The following is a 13,217-nucleotide window of genomic DNA, read 5'->3' on the forward strand; positions in this document are numbered from 1 at the left end:
CATGGTTTGTTGGTTTATCTCATGTAACAAAGTAAACTCAATTCCAAAGGGTATAAAACGTAGCATAAACATATGCAATCTAGTACTTCAATTCATGGCTGCTTGTAGCCTAATATATGGGAAACAAATAGCATATATTTGAGGAAAAGAAAAATACAGAAGAGAACAATTCACTTTTTGTGAGAGCCTCGATATCCAAAGTTGGTCAGGAATTTAGGTATATTTGAGAGTCGATATTCAATTCTCTTACGGGTAAAAAGATAGTGGTGTTATTGAATTGGGGTTATAAACGCAGCTTTGAGATCATGAGTCTGCATTTTTATATGAAGTGAACAGCAAAAAACAAATAATTGTTTATGCATTTGTAAAATAGAGAATGTAAACCTAACAAATGGGTTATTGTCTATGCATTGGCTAACCTAACAATATACCGAGATAATCAAAAGAAAATAGTAAATTAGTTAAACTATCAAATGGATTATTGTCTACAATTTGGAATCAGCAGCCTTCATATAGTAGAAAAAAGATAAAAACAAAATGAAAGATGAAACTGAGAGTGAATAAAAAGAAGCTTAAAAGATTCGACTACAACAGACAGATGAAATATAGAAGATGAAGTTTCGTTAAGATGAGAAGTTAAATACAAATATGACCTAATAAATACGAAGGAGCCGAAGAGGCAGGATGCCAATATCAATAAAATTGCATAGCTTTTTGCATTAATTTTTTTATCAAATATAATTGTAAAAATTAATTTTAAAGGTTATGTGTCAAAATAGTAGATGCTGATGTGTCAAGATTGTGAAACACAACTCAACTTTTATATAATAGATTTGCTTATTCTTATTTAATTGATGTCATACGATAAGAGTCGATAAAAATATCAAAATTTTACAACTGATGTTAAATTGAATTTTGTAACATTTAATATATAGTATTAAATACCTCTAATTGGTGTCAGATATCTAATTAATGTGAGTAATTATTTTTCTCTATGATACTCCAGAAAAAAAAATCTCGTAATATTTGGTGAGCAAGACACTATTGGTGGACAAGTTAAGGCTTTGTCGCTTTTGTAGAACATTTTTCTTCAGGCATCAATTGAAGTGTAGAGCTTCTTGTCTTTTTTTTTTTTTCTCCTAAAGAAAATTCTCCAAACATGTCTCTGCTTCTCAGCCGATTATCGAAGCTCAGCCCTGTATCCGTGAGAAGGTCCTCTCTTCGTCTTCTTCTCTCTAATGGCTTTTCATCTTACTTGCTTCAAACCCCTCCTTGTTCCATCCTTGGTGGTTATGCTTTTACACCCACTCACACAAAACTCATCATTACTACCTTTACTGAAAGTTGTAACATTAATTCGGGTAAGAAGGTGCCTAATGAGTTGGTGTTTCCTAATCTATATGATTATCGAGTGATAACGATTGGGGCATCTCATGGCTGGGTAGCTACTCTGAACAAGGACGACGGAATTCTGCGTCTCCAAGACGATCTAAACCCATATGCATCGAACACAAAGCCTAAACGCATCTCGCTGCCTCCTCTTGTGGCTCTGCCTCTCTGCCAAACCAACATCGTCACCAACGTGGCCATGTCTACATCGTCTCCAGAGGATGAAGACTGTGTCGTGGCTGTCAAGTTCTTGGGACCTCAGCTCAGCTTTTGCAGACCCTCTGCCGCTGATCAGAGCGAGTGGACCAACGTCAGGATCGAAAACCCCTGCTTCTTCTCCTCTAGAGTCATGTTTTCCAAGAAAGACGACATGTTTCGCATCCCCGGATCTGGAGGCCACCTCATCGCATCATGGGATCTCCGCGCCAAGAAAACCCACAAACCAAAGATTCACAAGTTGCGATTCCGAAACCTTCCCAAGCTGACCAAGTCCAAACGAGAGCTTATGGATTCGTGCTTGACGAGCGTACACTTGGTGGAGTCAACAACAACCGGTGAAATTTTCTTGGTTAAGTTGTACAAGAAGACCGCCAGTGGTACGGTGAGATTGGAAACCAAAGCTTTGATGGTGTTCAAGCTGGACGATGAGGGAAACGCTGTTTACACTCAAGACATTGGAGATCTCGTCATGTTCCTCTCAAAGTCTGAACCTTTCTGTGTCCCTGCTAGCTCCTTTCCACACTTGCCATACTTGGACCCTAACTCTGTCGAACTCTGTGATGTGGACGAAGACGCAGGTATCCATCTGGCCACATCCGACATTGTCAAGTGTACTTTATACAAACAGTACTCCTTACCATATTCCACCTCAAAAACTAGTTGTCTGAGTCATGCATGCCGTCTCCAGTAGTGTACCAGAGATATATCCTTCCTTGTTTCCAGTTTCTAAGATTTGATGAACCATTAATGTCCCTTTACTTTAATAATCGTTTTGTTGATGACTCTTTTCACTATCTCTTTGAATTGATCTTCTCAGCTTCTGATAAATGTTAGCTCATGCGTCAGTGTAATCAACTCGCTTTCAACCTTTTTGTCTCAATGTTGAAGCTTGTTATATATGTCAGAAACAAAAAACCCATTTACACAAATCACGACAAAGAGCCAACACAAAGCAATATCCTAAATCTCTTTGATCCAATTTTACAGCAACAAACCAGTTTCTCACACTATTAGACCCTTTAAAGCTGCAACTGCTTCTGATCTCAAATCACAAAACCTTCTTTAGCAGAAAAGAAGCACACAACTTTCTGATTGTTCACAACAACAAAAGTTCAAATCTTGAAAAACAGAAATCATCAAAAAGGTTTCTCTCCAGGAAGATAAGAAGGAGAACCCCACTCCACTTGGTTTTTCTTTCTATTAAAGATCCCACTCAGATTCGGCAGAAGCACTTTCTTAGATACCACAGAAGTTTTCGTCTTCTCCAGCTTATTATGGATTGGTTTCTGTTTCGTAGCTTTGTAGTGATGTTGCGGTGATGATTCAGCGGACATCTTCGCCTCGGCTTCTGCAAGAATCCTCGACGCCACTTCCTCTGCTTTCTTCTGATCTCTTTCGCGCCACCTCCTGAGTTCTCCTTCCACCGCTTTCTTAGCAGCATCAGCCATAGCTGCTTTCTTCAGTGCCTCCTGTGTTGCACTCTTTAGCTTCTCGATCTCCTCTTGTGTTGTCTCCAACTTCTTCAGTGTCTCGTTTTCGCTAGCTCTCACTGCTTCAACCTGAGCCAATGCAGCAGCCACTTTCATATCCGCTAGCTTATCGAATACCTCAGCTCTCTTGCTCAGCGACTTAAACTCCTCCTGAGACAGTGTGATGCTCTGAGCTCCAGACTCAGATGAAGTCGACTTACGCGCAGCGTTGGTTTTTTCAGACACTGACTTTATCTGTTCAAGCGCCTTTGTCTCAGCAGCTTTTGCTTCTTCGACCTCATCTAGAGCGACTCTCAGGTTTAGCTCTGTGTCTTCAAGAGCGAGATGCGCTGTTTCCGCTTCCTTCCTCAACTCTTCGGCTTTGTTTCGCATTTCCTCAGCTTCTCGTCGTGCATCTTCTGTCTCGGAAGATATCTGATTTAAGGTTAACATCATATCTTCCAAAGCAGCCTTTGCTTTAGATTCCTCTGCAACGCATTCTTCTAGCTCACTCTTACCTTTGCTAAGCTTCATATGAAGATCTCCAGCCAGAGATTCGATCTCAGCCTCCTTCGCTTCAACTTCACCGTGCTCCGTCTTCACATTCTTCAGTTCTGCTTTAAGAGATTCCACTAACTCTTGCAAAGACCTCTCTTCTTCCACAAGCTTCTCGAGTAAACCCTTTGCTTCATTCAACTCCAAACTCACACCATTTACAGAATCCATATCCGATGCTTTTGCAGTCTCCATTTGCTTCTGCAATTCGTCGATCTCGTTATACGTCTCAGTCAACTGCACTTCAAGCTTTTTAGCGAATTCGGGGTCAAACTCCTTCTTCAAAGCGAGTAATTTCTTGGCAGATTCTTCCATGCCAGCTCTATACGATTGCTGCTGAATCTCCTTCTCTGCAAATATCTCAGACTGTTCTTTCCGGGCTTGAGAACACGCAAGCTTCGTCTGTTCAACTGACTCATTAACAGCTGCTATTTCCTTCCTAAGCAACTCAATCTTCTCAGAGTTTACTTTCGTCACTTCCTTAGCTTCCTCTACTTTGGTTAAAGCAACAGTCTTTGTCTCCGACATCTCATTCGAAACCTGACGGATTTTTCTCAGCTCTTGCTTAGCGGTATCAAGTTCCTTACACACCGTCCCATACTGCTCCATATCCTGAGCATCACTACTAGACACAGAAACATTTCCTGGTTTCACTTCTTTGATCCGACTCTGAGCAGCTTCAGTCACTTTAATCGCAGAATCTCTGGATTCATTAACCGCTTCGAGCTTCCGAGTAAGCTCATCAACAGTTCTTTTCGCCCATTCGAGCTCACTCAACGCTTGCTCTCTGATTGTTTCAGCATTCTTTAGCTGTTCTTTTAACTTGTTCAACTCTTTCTGCGCCAAGTGAAGCTCTGTTTGCTTCACCAAAACTTTCTGCAAACCACAACACAATTCAATTTCTTTACTCGTTCAAAATTGATTGTGAATCAAATCAAGTCGAAGAAGTTTTACCTCAGCGGATTGAGGACTGGCTTTTCTAATGAGCGGTTTTTCAGCTGAGAAGGCAGCTTCACCGAAAAGATTAACTGCATCTTTAACTGATTGAAATGGAGCGCTTGTGTCTATCTCTCCAACCTCCACAGTCGGAGAAGAACCTGAAGAATCCTTACGTCCCTTCTTAGCAACCATTTTGCATCTTCTTTCTTTATAGAGCCACAAAGACTAAATCAGGATTCACCACCTAACAAAGAAGAGAGAGACACACGCATTTCTCTTTTCATTCAGTAACGATTCCATTAATGGGAAATTTAGCAAATTAAGCAATATCATCAACAGTACACACACGGAATAAACCAAAGCCCTAAGAACAGGTTATTAAGGGAAAGATTAATATAAGTCGAAGATTAAAGGTTTTCCCTTTTAACTGATCTGCTCAAACCCAATCACCAAGAATCAGAAACAGATCCTATAAAGTCAATAATCAAAAGAGAGTAATCGAGAATAGGGTGTTTCTCTTCAACCTTTAAAACCGACGGAGAAATCTCCCAAAACAAGCGATGATGACCAAATTATAGATTCGTACCTGATCTTTCCGGTATGAAAATTATCGGTTTTCTGAAACGGAAGATAAAAACCGAGAAACGGGAAATCGAAGCCGCGCCAAGAAACTTAAGGAAAGAATCTAAAGTAGCGATTTTTTTTTTTGTTTTCTCTGGGAGAGAAAAGACAATCGAGACCAAAATAAAACACGTTAATCTGAAAAAGATTTTTCCAGTCTCAACGCCTATGAAAGGGAAAAAAAAAAGATTTGAGCTTTGGAAGCGATGAAGTTTGAAATAGTTCTGTAATCAGAGCAAAGTCAGTGGCGAGGAGAGAGAAAGAGAGAGAGAGAGGGAGACACAGAGAGAGACAGAGAGGAGAGAGGGACAAGAAGGGGAAGTGTATTTGGTTGACAAATGGCAGCTTTTGGTTGGTCACCGGTCACCGGTAAACCTAATTGTTTATTTGGACGGCGAGTAAATCTCTAATTTACTTCATTTGAAATTTCTTTTGTGTTAGCATTATGTTTTTGTGTTAGCATTATTCCGCTAAAGATTCCTTTATAACTTATGCTGCCTAAAGAGTGAATGGTAAGTGGTCGTGGAATACATACATGCAAATATGCAATAATAAAAACAGTTAGATATAATAGTGAACAGGATTTACTATTACAACTCCTAAATGTTTACTAACAACTAGGAGAAAATTAGTAAATTGAGACCAAATTGCGTGGAGCTTGATGGGCAAATAAAACTCTATTTGGCACGTGAACTAGACGACATGTATGGCTAAAAAATAGATCTAATTATAAATATATAGCTTGACTAGTCAGAATGGGCCAAGGCCTCCAAGGATGATCATTTTGACAATGATTTGTTCTTTGTACTTGTGTAGTTGTGTATACATCACATTTAATACGAAATAGAAAAATAAAAATATCTTATATCTACGTCTCTTTGACTCTTATATCTTTCGTGACTCGATCATATATGATGATATAGATTAATGCCCATCTCGATCAAATTTATCACATTTTCGATAACATGATAAAGAGTAAAACTCTCTATCGAAAAAAAAAAAAAAAACACATTCATCTATAAATTACTCGTCTTGATATCGTTGATCAATAACTAATATTTGTGTTGCACAACATGTGAAAATAACAGAAACTTTTTATTGAGCCGTAAGAATGATTTCTAATGTCGTGAAGACAGTAGTGTTAATACCGATAACAGAAACTGCGCCCTCCATCTTGATCAAAAAATGCGTCGATTTCATCTCCGTCTTCAAGCCCAAGCTGCAACAATTTCTTTATCTCAGTGTGATTCATATATTTATTATTGGAGTATATATATTTATCTTGAAAAAAATGTGAAATATAAATACCTCACTAGGAGTTTGATTGGGTTTGATCCGGTCTCCGTCAAAGTGAAATCTGAGAGTAGACATTTCTATTCCAAATTTGTCGCAATAAGCTTTCATCATTTTACAGAGCTCAACGTCCTTCTTAATCCGGAAGTACACACTCATCTCTTTCTGTCAAAAGATAGATTCTCGAGCTTTTATATAAATAGATTTATAGTAATTATTCATACAGTTATAATAAATGATGAAAATGAATTGTTTTTTAAGTTGTGGGAAACTCTAATTAAAGACATCAAATTTTAAGGAACAAAGGGAGGCGCCTATGTAGTTTATACGGAAATATGTAATGTGCAATTATTCATCTTTTTAGGTCGGTTGAATAATATGACTTTTACGGAAGTGAACATTTCTTTTTGTTTTGGAAAAGTATATATTGTGCAAATTATAACTTACGGAAATATGTATTTCTTGGACTAGAATCATAACGCTAAGTCTAAACTCAAATGTTTTATTGAAAATATTTGTAAAAAAAAATGAATTTAACAAAATTAGTGTTTTCATAAATAGCATGATAAAGAATTGGTTTTTTGATAACTTTCAATAATACTATTTGTTTCTGTATATATATAATGGTTAATTTCCAATCAACCATGTTACGATTTATACCTTCTGAGTACTGATACTGACGGTGACATGAGATGAAGGAACCGACGGTTTCTTCTCGTCCGAGGCCGACATCTTCTTCACTTTCTCCTGTGACGGTTGAATTGTTCTTTAACTGATTAGTTTCTTTGTTCTGTTTTTATAAACTTTTCATATGATTTGATCAGTTACGTTCCATGCATTATATACATCCGCACAGGAATACGTAAAGATAGAGATACATCTGTATCATATCATTGAATTGAGTGACATTAATAAATTTTAAACCTTTTAGTTTTCTGTTCCCCTTTGAATTTTTTTTTGTTCGTTTCCTCAATTGAGTAACATAATTGATGGTTTTGATCGTCACAAAATTTTGTGCTCATTTATGACTTGTATCAGTTTGAGCAAAGGAAACAGAAATCAAACATATAGTTCCATTGAACGAGAAAAAATCATAACACTCATATTTTGTGGTCAGATTCAGAGGATCCAGAATGGGCCTAACAAATTAGCTCATCAATATACCCAACTTCCAAGTGTTTAGGATTCATGTTTGTATCTTTGTGTAGGTGAGATTGTGAACTAGCAACTTGAACAATAGGATTTTGATTTATTATCGTGGAAAATGAAGACGAAAAACAGAATAGACTAACTTGTTTGATGTAATAAAAGGCATAACAAAAGTAACGACACAACATAATATATTGTAGAAAGTTAAAAAAAAAGGGAAAACATAATATATTGTAAAACCAAGAACTAAAAAGAAAACACCATAAAATTAAACCCAAAAAAGACCCATGAAAATCATTACATATAGACACAGTAACTGTTTTTTTTTTTCTTTTCTTTTTTTTTTCTTTCTGGTTTTCCAATAAAGTGGCAACACGATTTTACAGCATTTTTAGAAGAAAAAACAACTTCAAAGAAGAAGGAATCATAATCGTGATACTAAAGGACAGCTCCAAATCATCATCTTCAGAACTTTTTTTTGTGTGGGGGTAAATTTCAAGAAAGACAATAAAACATAAAAGAACATTGCTTCAGATGCGTAAAGCAATGCGACTTTTTTTTTCTTTGGGAACAGCAAGCAAATCCATATTTGTGTTTGTCAAGAGTCCACAGCCGGAGATTGCATGCAGCAGAGCCACTTCTTCTGAAACAAAGAAGCTCGATTTGTGTGACGATGGAATCAAAAGATTGAAGATAAAAGGTACAGAGACGAAGAAAACTTACAGGCTGAGGTTTACTAGGATCTCCTCCTCCAGACTTAACATGACCCTCAGAGGATTTACCGGGTGATCCGGGTTTGCCACCGGTCTTCTTCTCATCCCTAGCTTTGTTGAATATCACTGTGAAACCTTCTGCTGATGCTGGATCATTCACATCCCATTCCCCAAACTTTGGCAAGGGACGACCTTTGTCCTGTTCATGTCAAAACACAAATTGGTGAAACCAAAACATCAAGAAACAAGTTAAGATCTCATTGAATCCAATGTGTAACTCTTTTGTGCCAGTTAGATGAAACTGATAGTCTGTTCTCATGTTAATGAACTCTAAAAAGAAGAACGAGTGGACAAAGGCTTACTTAGACTTTTTTTGGTTAATATCATTGTTAAGCAAGTCTTAGGTGGGAGCAAACACAAAAGAGAAGAGGCAAATATAATTAGAAAAGACATCATCGATCAAATAGGAAACCAGGAGTTAAATATTGAAACCTTTTGTAAACATCATGTATCAGGAAAAAAAGGTTTTGTAGAATAGCCCAAAGTAATCAACTTTCCATTTTTTAGCAAACATTATACACCATAAGTCAAAAAGAGTACCAAAACTAACCAGTAGAGAAATTCAAAAGTTCCTATCCACTTTTATTATCCATAAATTAGGTAAGAAATAAACGAAGTTTGAAATTAATTTTGTCTCTCAATAAGCAAACAATTCACAAGGCAAAAGGAAGATCCTTTTGCCTGTCCCTAAACAAATGCTACACAATGTTCATGATTCTTCACTATCAATGAATCAAGAACAATCTGGGAGATAACTTCTCCGTATCAGCCCTGATTCATTTTCATCTCAAATCCAACATCAGAACTTTCAATCAAAATCTAAGCTAAAAGAGAAATCAAACCCTCAAAACTCATCCTAGGTAAAAACAATCAAAATATGAAGCTTATATCGTGCAAATGAGATTAAATAAAAAGACAAGATCGAAATCCAAAAAAAGTAAGATACAAAAATAAAAATCGAGATCCAGAGAAAGGATTATCAGCAACCAAACATTAGCTCATCAGAATCACACAATACACATCTGATTATCTTCATCCTTATATCAAATATCTAAGATTGAGACAAAATTGTTCGAAGGAAAACAAAAAGTAAGAAAAACATAAACCCTCCGATGAAAATGAAACAAAGCATCTAACTTTACCAAACGAAACTAAATTCTCCCAAACTTATCAAATCGAATTCGAAGATATTCTAAAGCATACATCGAAACAGAGAACTCTTAACAAAAAGAAGAGATTTTAAACGTACCGACATAGCGTCTGCAGAAAGGAGGAAGATTTATCCCAAGAAAAATGGAAAAACGATTCGGGAAAATGGAGATGAAAGCCGCCGAGAAAACCAAGGAAAGTGAGAGAGAAAATATTTGATCGCAGAAGAAAGAGAATCTGGGCGAAAAAAAAAAGAAGAGAAAGAGAGAGACTTTTCTCTTTTTCTGTCTTTCTTTTTTGTTTTTTTTTTCTTTTCTGAAAAATTCTTTTTTGCTTCTCTCTTTCTCTTCTTTATCTGCCCTTCTCGGTGCGGTGTCTGTAACGGTTTATATAAACGGAGTTAGTCCCACTTACGTGACGTCTTTTGGTTTCTTTAACGGAAAGATGAGCATATATGTTGGTTCAGACGGATGCAGGGCAAGTGACTTGCTGGCTCTGTTTTGTCATGTTGCATTAACTTTTTTTTATATATATTTTTTATTTATACATAAGAATTCTCTTTCATATTTGATTATTTTCAGATGGAAAAGATTTTCAATAATTATAACCATTTTTGCCAAATAAACAAAACCAATTGGCTATAAACCATTTTCCCTTTAAACATCAGTTTAACAAGAGATGTCTGAAACGATTATGTCAATATATAATGACACTAGTTGTTCATTAATAATTTAGACTTATCAAGTGGCCTACTCTTTGATGAAATACGATTACTTTTATCTTAATCTATTTTATGTTTTTGGTTAACAACGATTGTAATATGTAAAAATTATTGTCTAAAATACCATCCGTCATCAGTGTATCTTAATCCACTAGCTGTATTAATGTTTTACTTTTTTTTGTACATCTCTAGTTATACAAGTTATTACAATAAACAATAGAGATTTGTTGAAGTATGATAGTGGGGACATGCCTTTTTAATTTATGTTGTTGTTTATTCCTGATAGGTGCAACCAATTTTTGTACAATAATGATATTAAATCGCAAATTAATATGAATGTAAATAAAATTGTTACAAGAATAACAGACAATCTACACATTGATTAATGCATAATTAATAATGTGTTACAGGCTCACGAGTGGGTACTGCAAAAAGGAACAAATCCAGTGATGTAATCTGACGATCTGCTAGATTCTGTCTGCATCAAGATCCATCAGACACCATCCCAACACAATAAACCAGTTTCTCTGTGTCCCCATTCCGACAATTTCATCAAAAAGATTCCTCAAAAATACACAGAGAAGAAGAAACCTTTTGCTTCTTCCATGGCTCTGCACCATGTCTTTACCATTTTCCCTGAATCATTTATCTGAATGAGTCCAGGCTGATTGATTTGCGCAATTGAAGTCAGCACATGAATTGCCAACACACCTCCAGCTATTACTCAGAGTTTGTGTTCCTCTTCCTGCTCTTTCTCTGTAAAGGGAAAACAAAAAAAAAGTTTGTAAGAAAGAACAAATAAATAAAGATCTTTAACGCAAGTGGAGTAAAGACAGCAGTTATAAACCCACCTGGAGCTTAAAGAAATTCAACCAAGTCTTTTGATCTTTTATTTGGTGTGGTTTTTGAGTTGTATTTTGTCAGGGAAAGGCGCAGCTTCACTGTCTTGCTTGTCTTTTTCTGCATAACAGCACAAGTTTTTAAGTGCTTGAGCTTCTGGAATTGGTTGGCTCTCATGTCAATGAAACAACACGAAACAGAGTATTAATTATGATTGCATACTTAATTGCTAATCAGAGAGGAGAATAATGACTTAAGACGCATACTGTCAATCAGCCACAAAGCTCGAGCAGGTTTTAGCTGGTTCCTCTACAGAACATTTGCTCTGGACATCCAGCTCTTCACGGTGATTAACTGCAATTCCACCTGGAAAGCAGAAAACACACTACATATGCAAACTGTAAATAAGAAACGAAATAGTAACAGTCTAACAGACATAAAGATTAAGAACGAACCGCGTTACAGAGCAGCAGACCCTCAAGATATGCGTTAACGCAGACACCTCTATCAAGAAACCTTGAGTGTTGTAAAGGAGTTTCTTATTGATCAAGTAGATACATGCAAAGATCTAAGTTTATACACGGAAGCCCAATTAGGCCCAATAACAGCCTTTTTAATCTAAGCTGTCATTATGTAATCCTTATGGTCATTGGACCAGAGATGGTAACAGCCTTTCTGAACTCTTGAAGGTACCTGCGTGATTTCGAGGTGGAAACTATTGGATTGAAAGAGACATCAAGAAAATGCTCTAATGAAAAAAATAAATGTGGAGCTAAACTCAAAGATACGGTCTTGGATTGGGAGGTGAATTAGCTCTTCTCTTCTAATACGAAATCTTTGTCCTTGGTTGAATCATATTCCACCGGTTTTACTTTTTATTTATTTTTATACAATGTAGGTTAAGACATTTATAAATAGGCAAAGATGAATCTCTATGTGTATCTTATGCGTCTTTCTTTTGTATGGCAGGATGCTTAGCCCCCAAAATAAATAAAAAGTAAAACCGGTGGAATATTTATAATCTTTTGTGTATCTTATGTGTTTCTGCAGAGAAACACTGCAAAATGGCTGATCTTGTACTCTGTTTTGGTACCAGGTATTTAATGACTCATAAGAACTCTCATGTTTATAATCTTTTTAAAACTAAACTCCCTAGTTTATATTATCTTGCGCTTTGCATGTTTCATGACCCTAACTCATTTTTGCAGTTTGCAGTTTGCAGAAAACCCTTGCTTGCAACTTGCCTCTCAAGTGTCTCAGGGGTGGGGGCAAGATCGTGATCGTTAATCTTCAGGTAAATCATCGCTTTTGCTCATCTGCACGAGCTCTTTATACGCGTCATATAAATAAAGGATCATATGATTTTTATGGGTTATCTCTGGACAGTGTTTACTATAAGCCTTGATAATTTCTTTGGGATGTATATGGAAGAATAAGATTTTCATCACTTTGTATATATATATATAAAATTTCTGAAACTGTTGCCAAAGCCTAAAGGATGTATTGTCGTTAGGAAATAGCATGTATTTTGTAATTCTCGTTAGCTTCTATCATTGTTTTTATTTGTTTTTCTTTTTCTTTGGCAACAGGCTTTGATAGACCAGTTACAAATTTTGTTTTGGACCTTTTGGTATTGAGCCATTTATTTTAAAATATGTATGGAATTATTCAATGTTTTATAAAGAGATTAAAATAGGCCTAGGATCCGCAACAAAATGATTAAAATGCAGTTTATCTCATTCCTCTGTTTCTCCAGCGAAAGCTCCGAATTCTCATTCCCCTGTTTCTACGGCGAAAGCTTCGTCAACGCCTGAGCAGAGTCCGCCTTTTGTCGCCATCTCCTGCTGAATCAACTCCTACTTCCACAAAGGTCGACCTCTGGACATGCAGACAGAACCACCAAGAACTCCTGCGAGCTTACTTGGCCAGGGTTGAAAGAAATTAAGTCCAGGATAGCCGATTCGAACGAGGGAGTAACACTCTCTGGCGCTTCAAACGAGGACTATGGTTCAGACTCGCCCCTTCACACAAGAGCTATCGGTTCTTTGTCCAAAAACAATAGACGACGCGCTCCATAGAGCCGCAAGCTTTGCCCAGTAC

General features: G+C 36.7%; 3 protein-coding genes and 1 pseudogene across 4 annotated transcripts; 1 reads left to right on the forward strand and 3 right to left on the reverse strand.

Annotated features, from left to right (window-relative positions):
• The first annotated feature begins 1,152 nt into the window (after positions 1-1,152).
• On the forward strand, positions 1,153-2,314 carry LOC18019647 (annotated as a pseudogene).
• Positions 2,315-2,542: 228 nt separating this feature from the next.
• On the reverse strand, positions 2,543-5,467 carry LOC18019648 (WEB family protein At5g55860). Its single transcript, XM_006401341.2, has 3 exons — positions 5,158-5,467; positions 4,587-4,815; positions 2,543-4,508 (listed from the first exon to the last, which is right to left on the reverse strand). Exons 2-3 carry the CDS (start codon positions 4,761-4,763, stop codon positions 2,745-2,747), a joined length of 1,941 nt encoding a protein of 646 aa, XP_006401404.1. The 5' UTR covers positions 4,764-4,815; positions 5,158-5,467; the 3' UTR covers positions 2,543-2,744.
• An 866-nt stretch (positions 5,468-6,333) lies between these two features.
• Positions 6,334-7,217, reverse strand: LOC18019649 (putative small ubiquitin-related modifier 8). The gene is given in 3 exon segments (XM_024156867.1): positions 6,334-6,411; positions 6,501-6,667; positions 7,157-7,217. Coding segments are annotated over 3 exon segments (306 nt in total).
• Positions 7,218-7,945: 728 nt separating this feature from the next.
• Positions 7,946-9,913, reverse strand: LOC18019650. Of its 2 annotated transcripts, none has more exons than XM_024156947.1 (3): positions 9,657-9,913; positions 8,358-8,546; positions 7,946-8,277 (listed from the first exon to the last, which is right to left on the reverse strand). In XM_024156947.1, the coding sequence occupies exons 1-3, from the start codon at positions 9,660-9,662 to the stop codon at positions 8,233-8,235; spliced, it is 240 nt and encodes a 79-aa protein (XP_024012715.1). In that variant the 5' UTR covers positions 9,663-9,913; the 3' UTR covers positions 7,946-8,232. The 2 variants fall into 2 exon arrangements, with proteins under 2 accessions (XP_024012715.1, XP_024012716.1); XM_024156948.1 differs by having other exon boundaries at positions 7,954-8,274.
• Between the last annotated feature and the right edge of the window lie 3,304 nt (positions 9,914-13,217).

This window comes from Eutrema salsugineum, unplaced genomic scaffold (genome assembly GCF_000478725.1).
Source record: "Eutrema salsugineum unplaced genomic scaffold, Eutsalg1_0 scaffold_2, whole genome shotgun sequence".
Taxonomy (NCBI): domain Eukaryota; kingdom Viridiplantae; phylum Streptophyta; class Magnoliopsida; order Brassicales; family Brassicaceae; genus Eutrema; species Eutrema salsugineum.

Excerpts from the sequence above, each read along its gene's own strand:
- LOC18019648 (XM_006401341.2), bottom strand. The coding sequence starts at position 4,763 with ATGGTTGCTAAGAAGGGACGTAAGGATTCTTCAGGTTCTTCTCCGACT. Across the intron at positions 4,509-4,586 it reads CCAGTCCTCAATCCGCTGAG|AAAGTTTTGGTGAAGCAAAC; the intron begins GTAAAACTTCTT and ends TGTGGTTTGCAG.
- LOC18019650 (XM_024156947.1), bottom strand. Across the intron at positions 8,278-8,357 it reads ATCCTAGTAAACCTCAGCCT|AAGAAGTGGCTCTGCTGCAT; the intron begins GTAAGTTTTCTT and ends TCTTTGTTTCAG.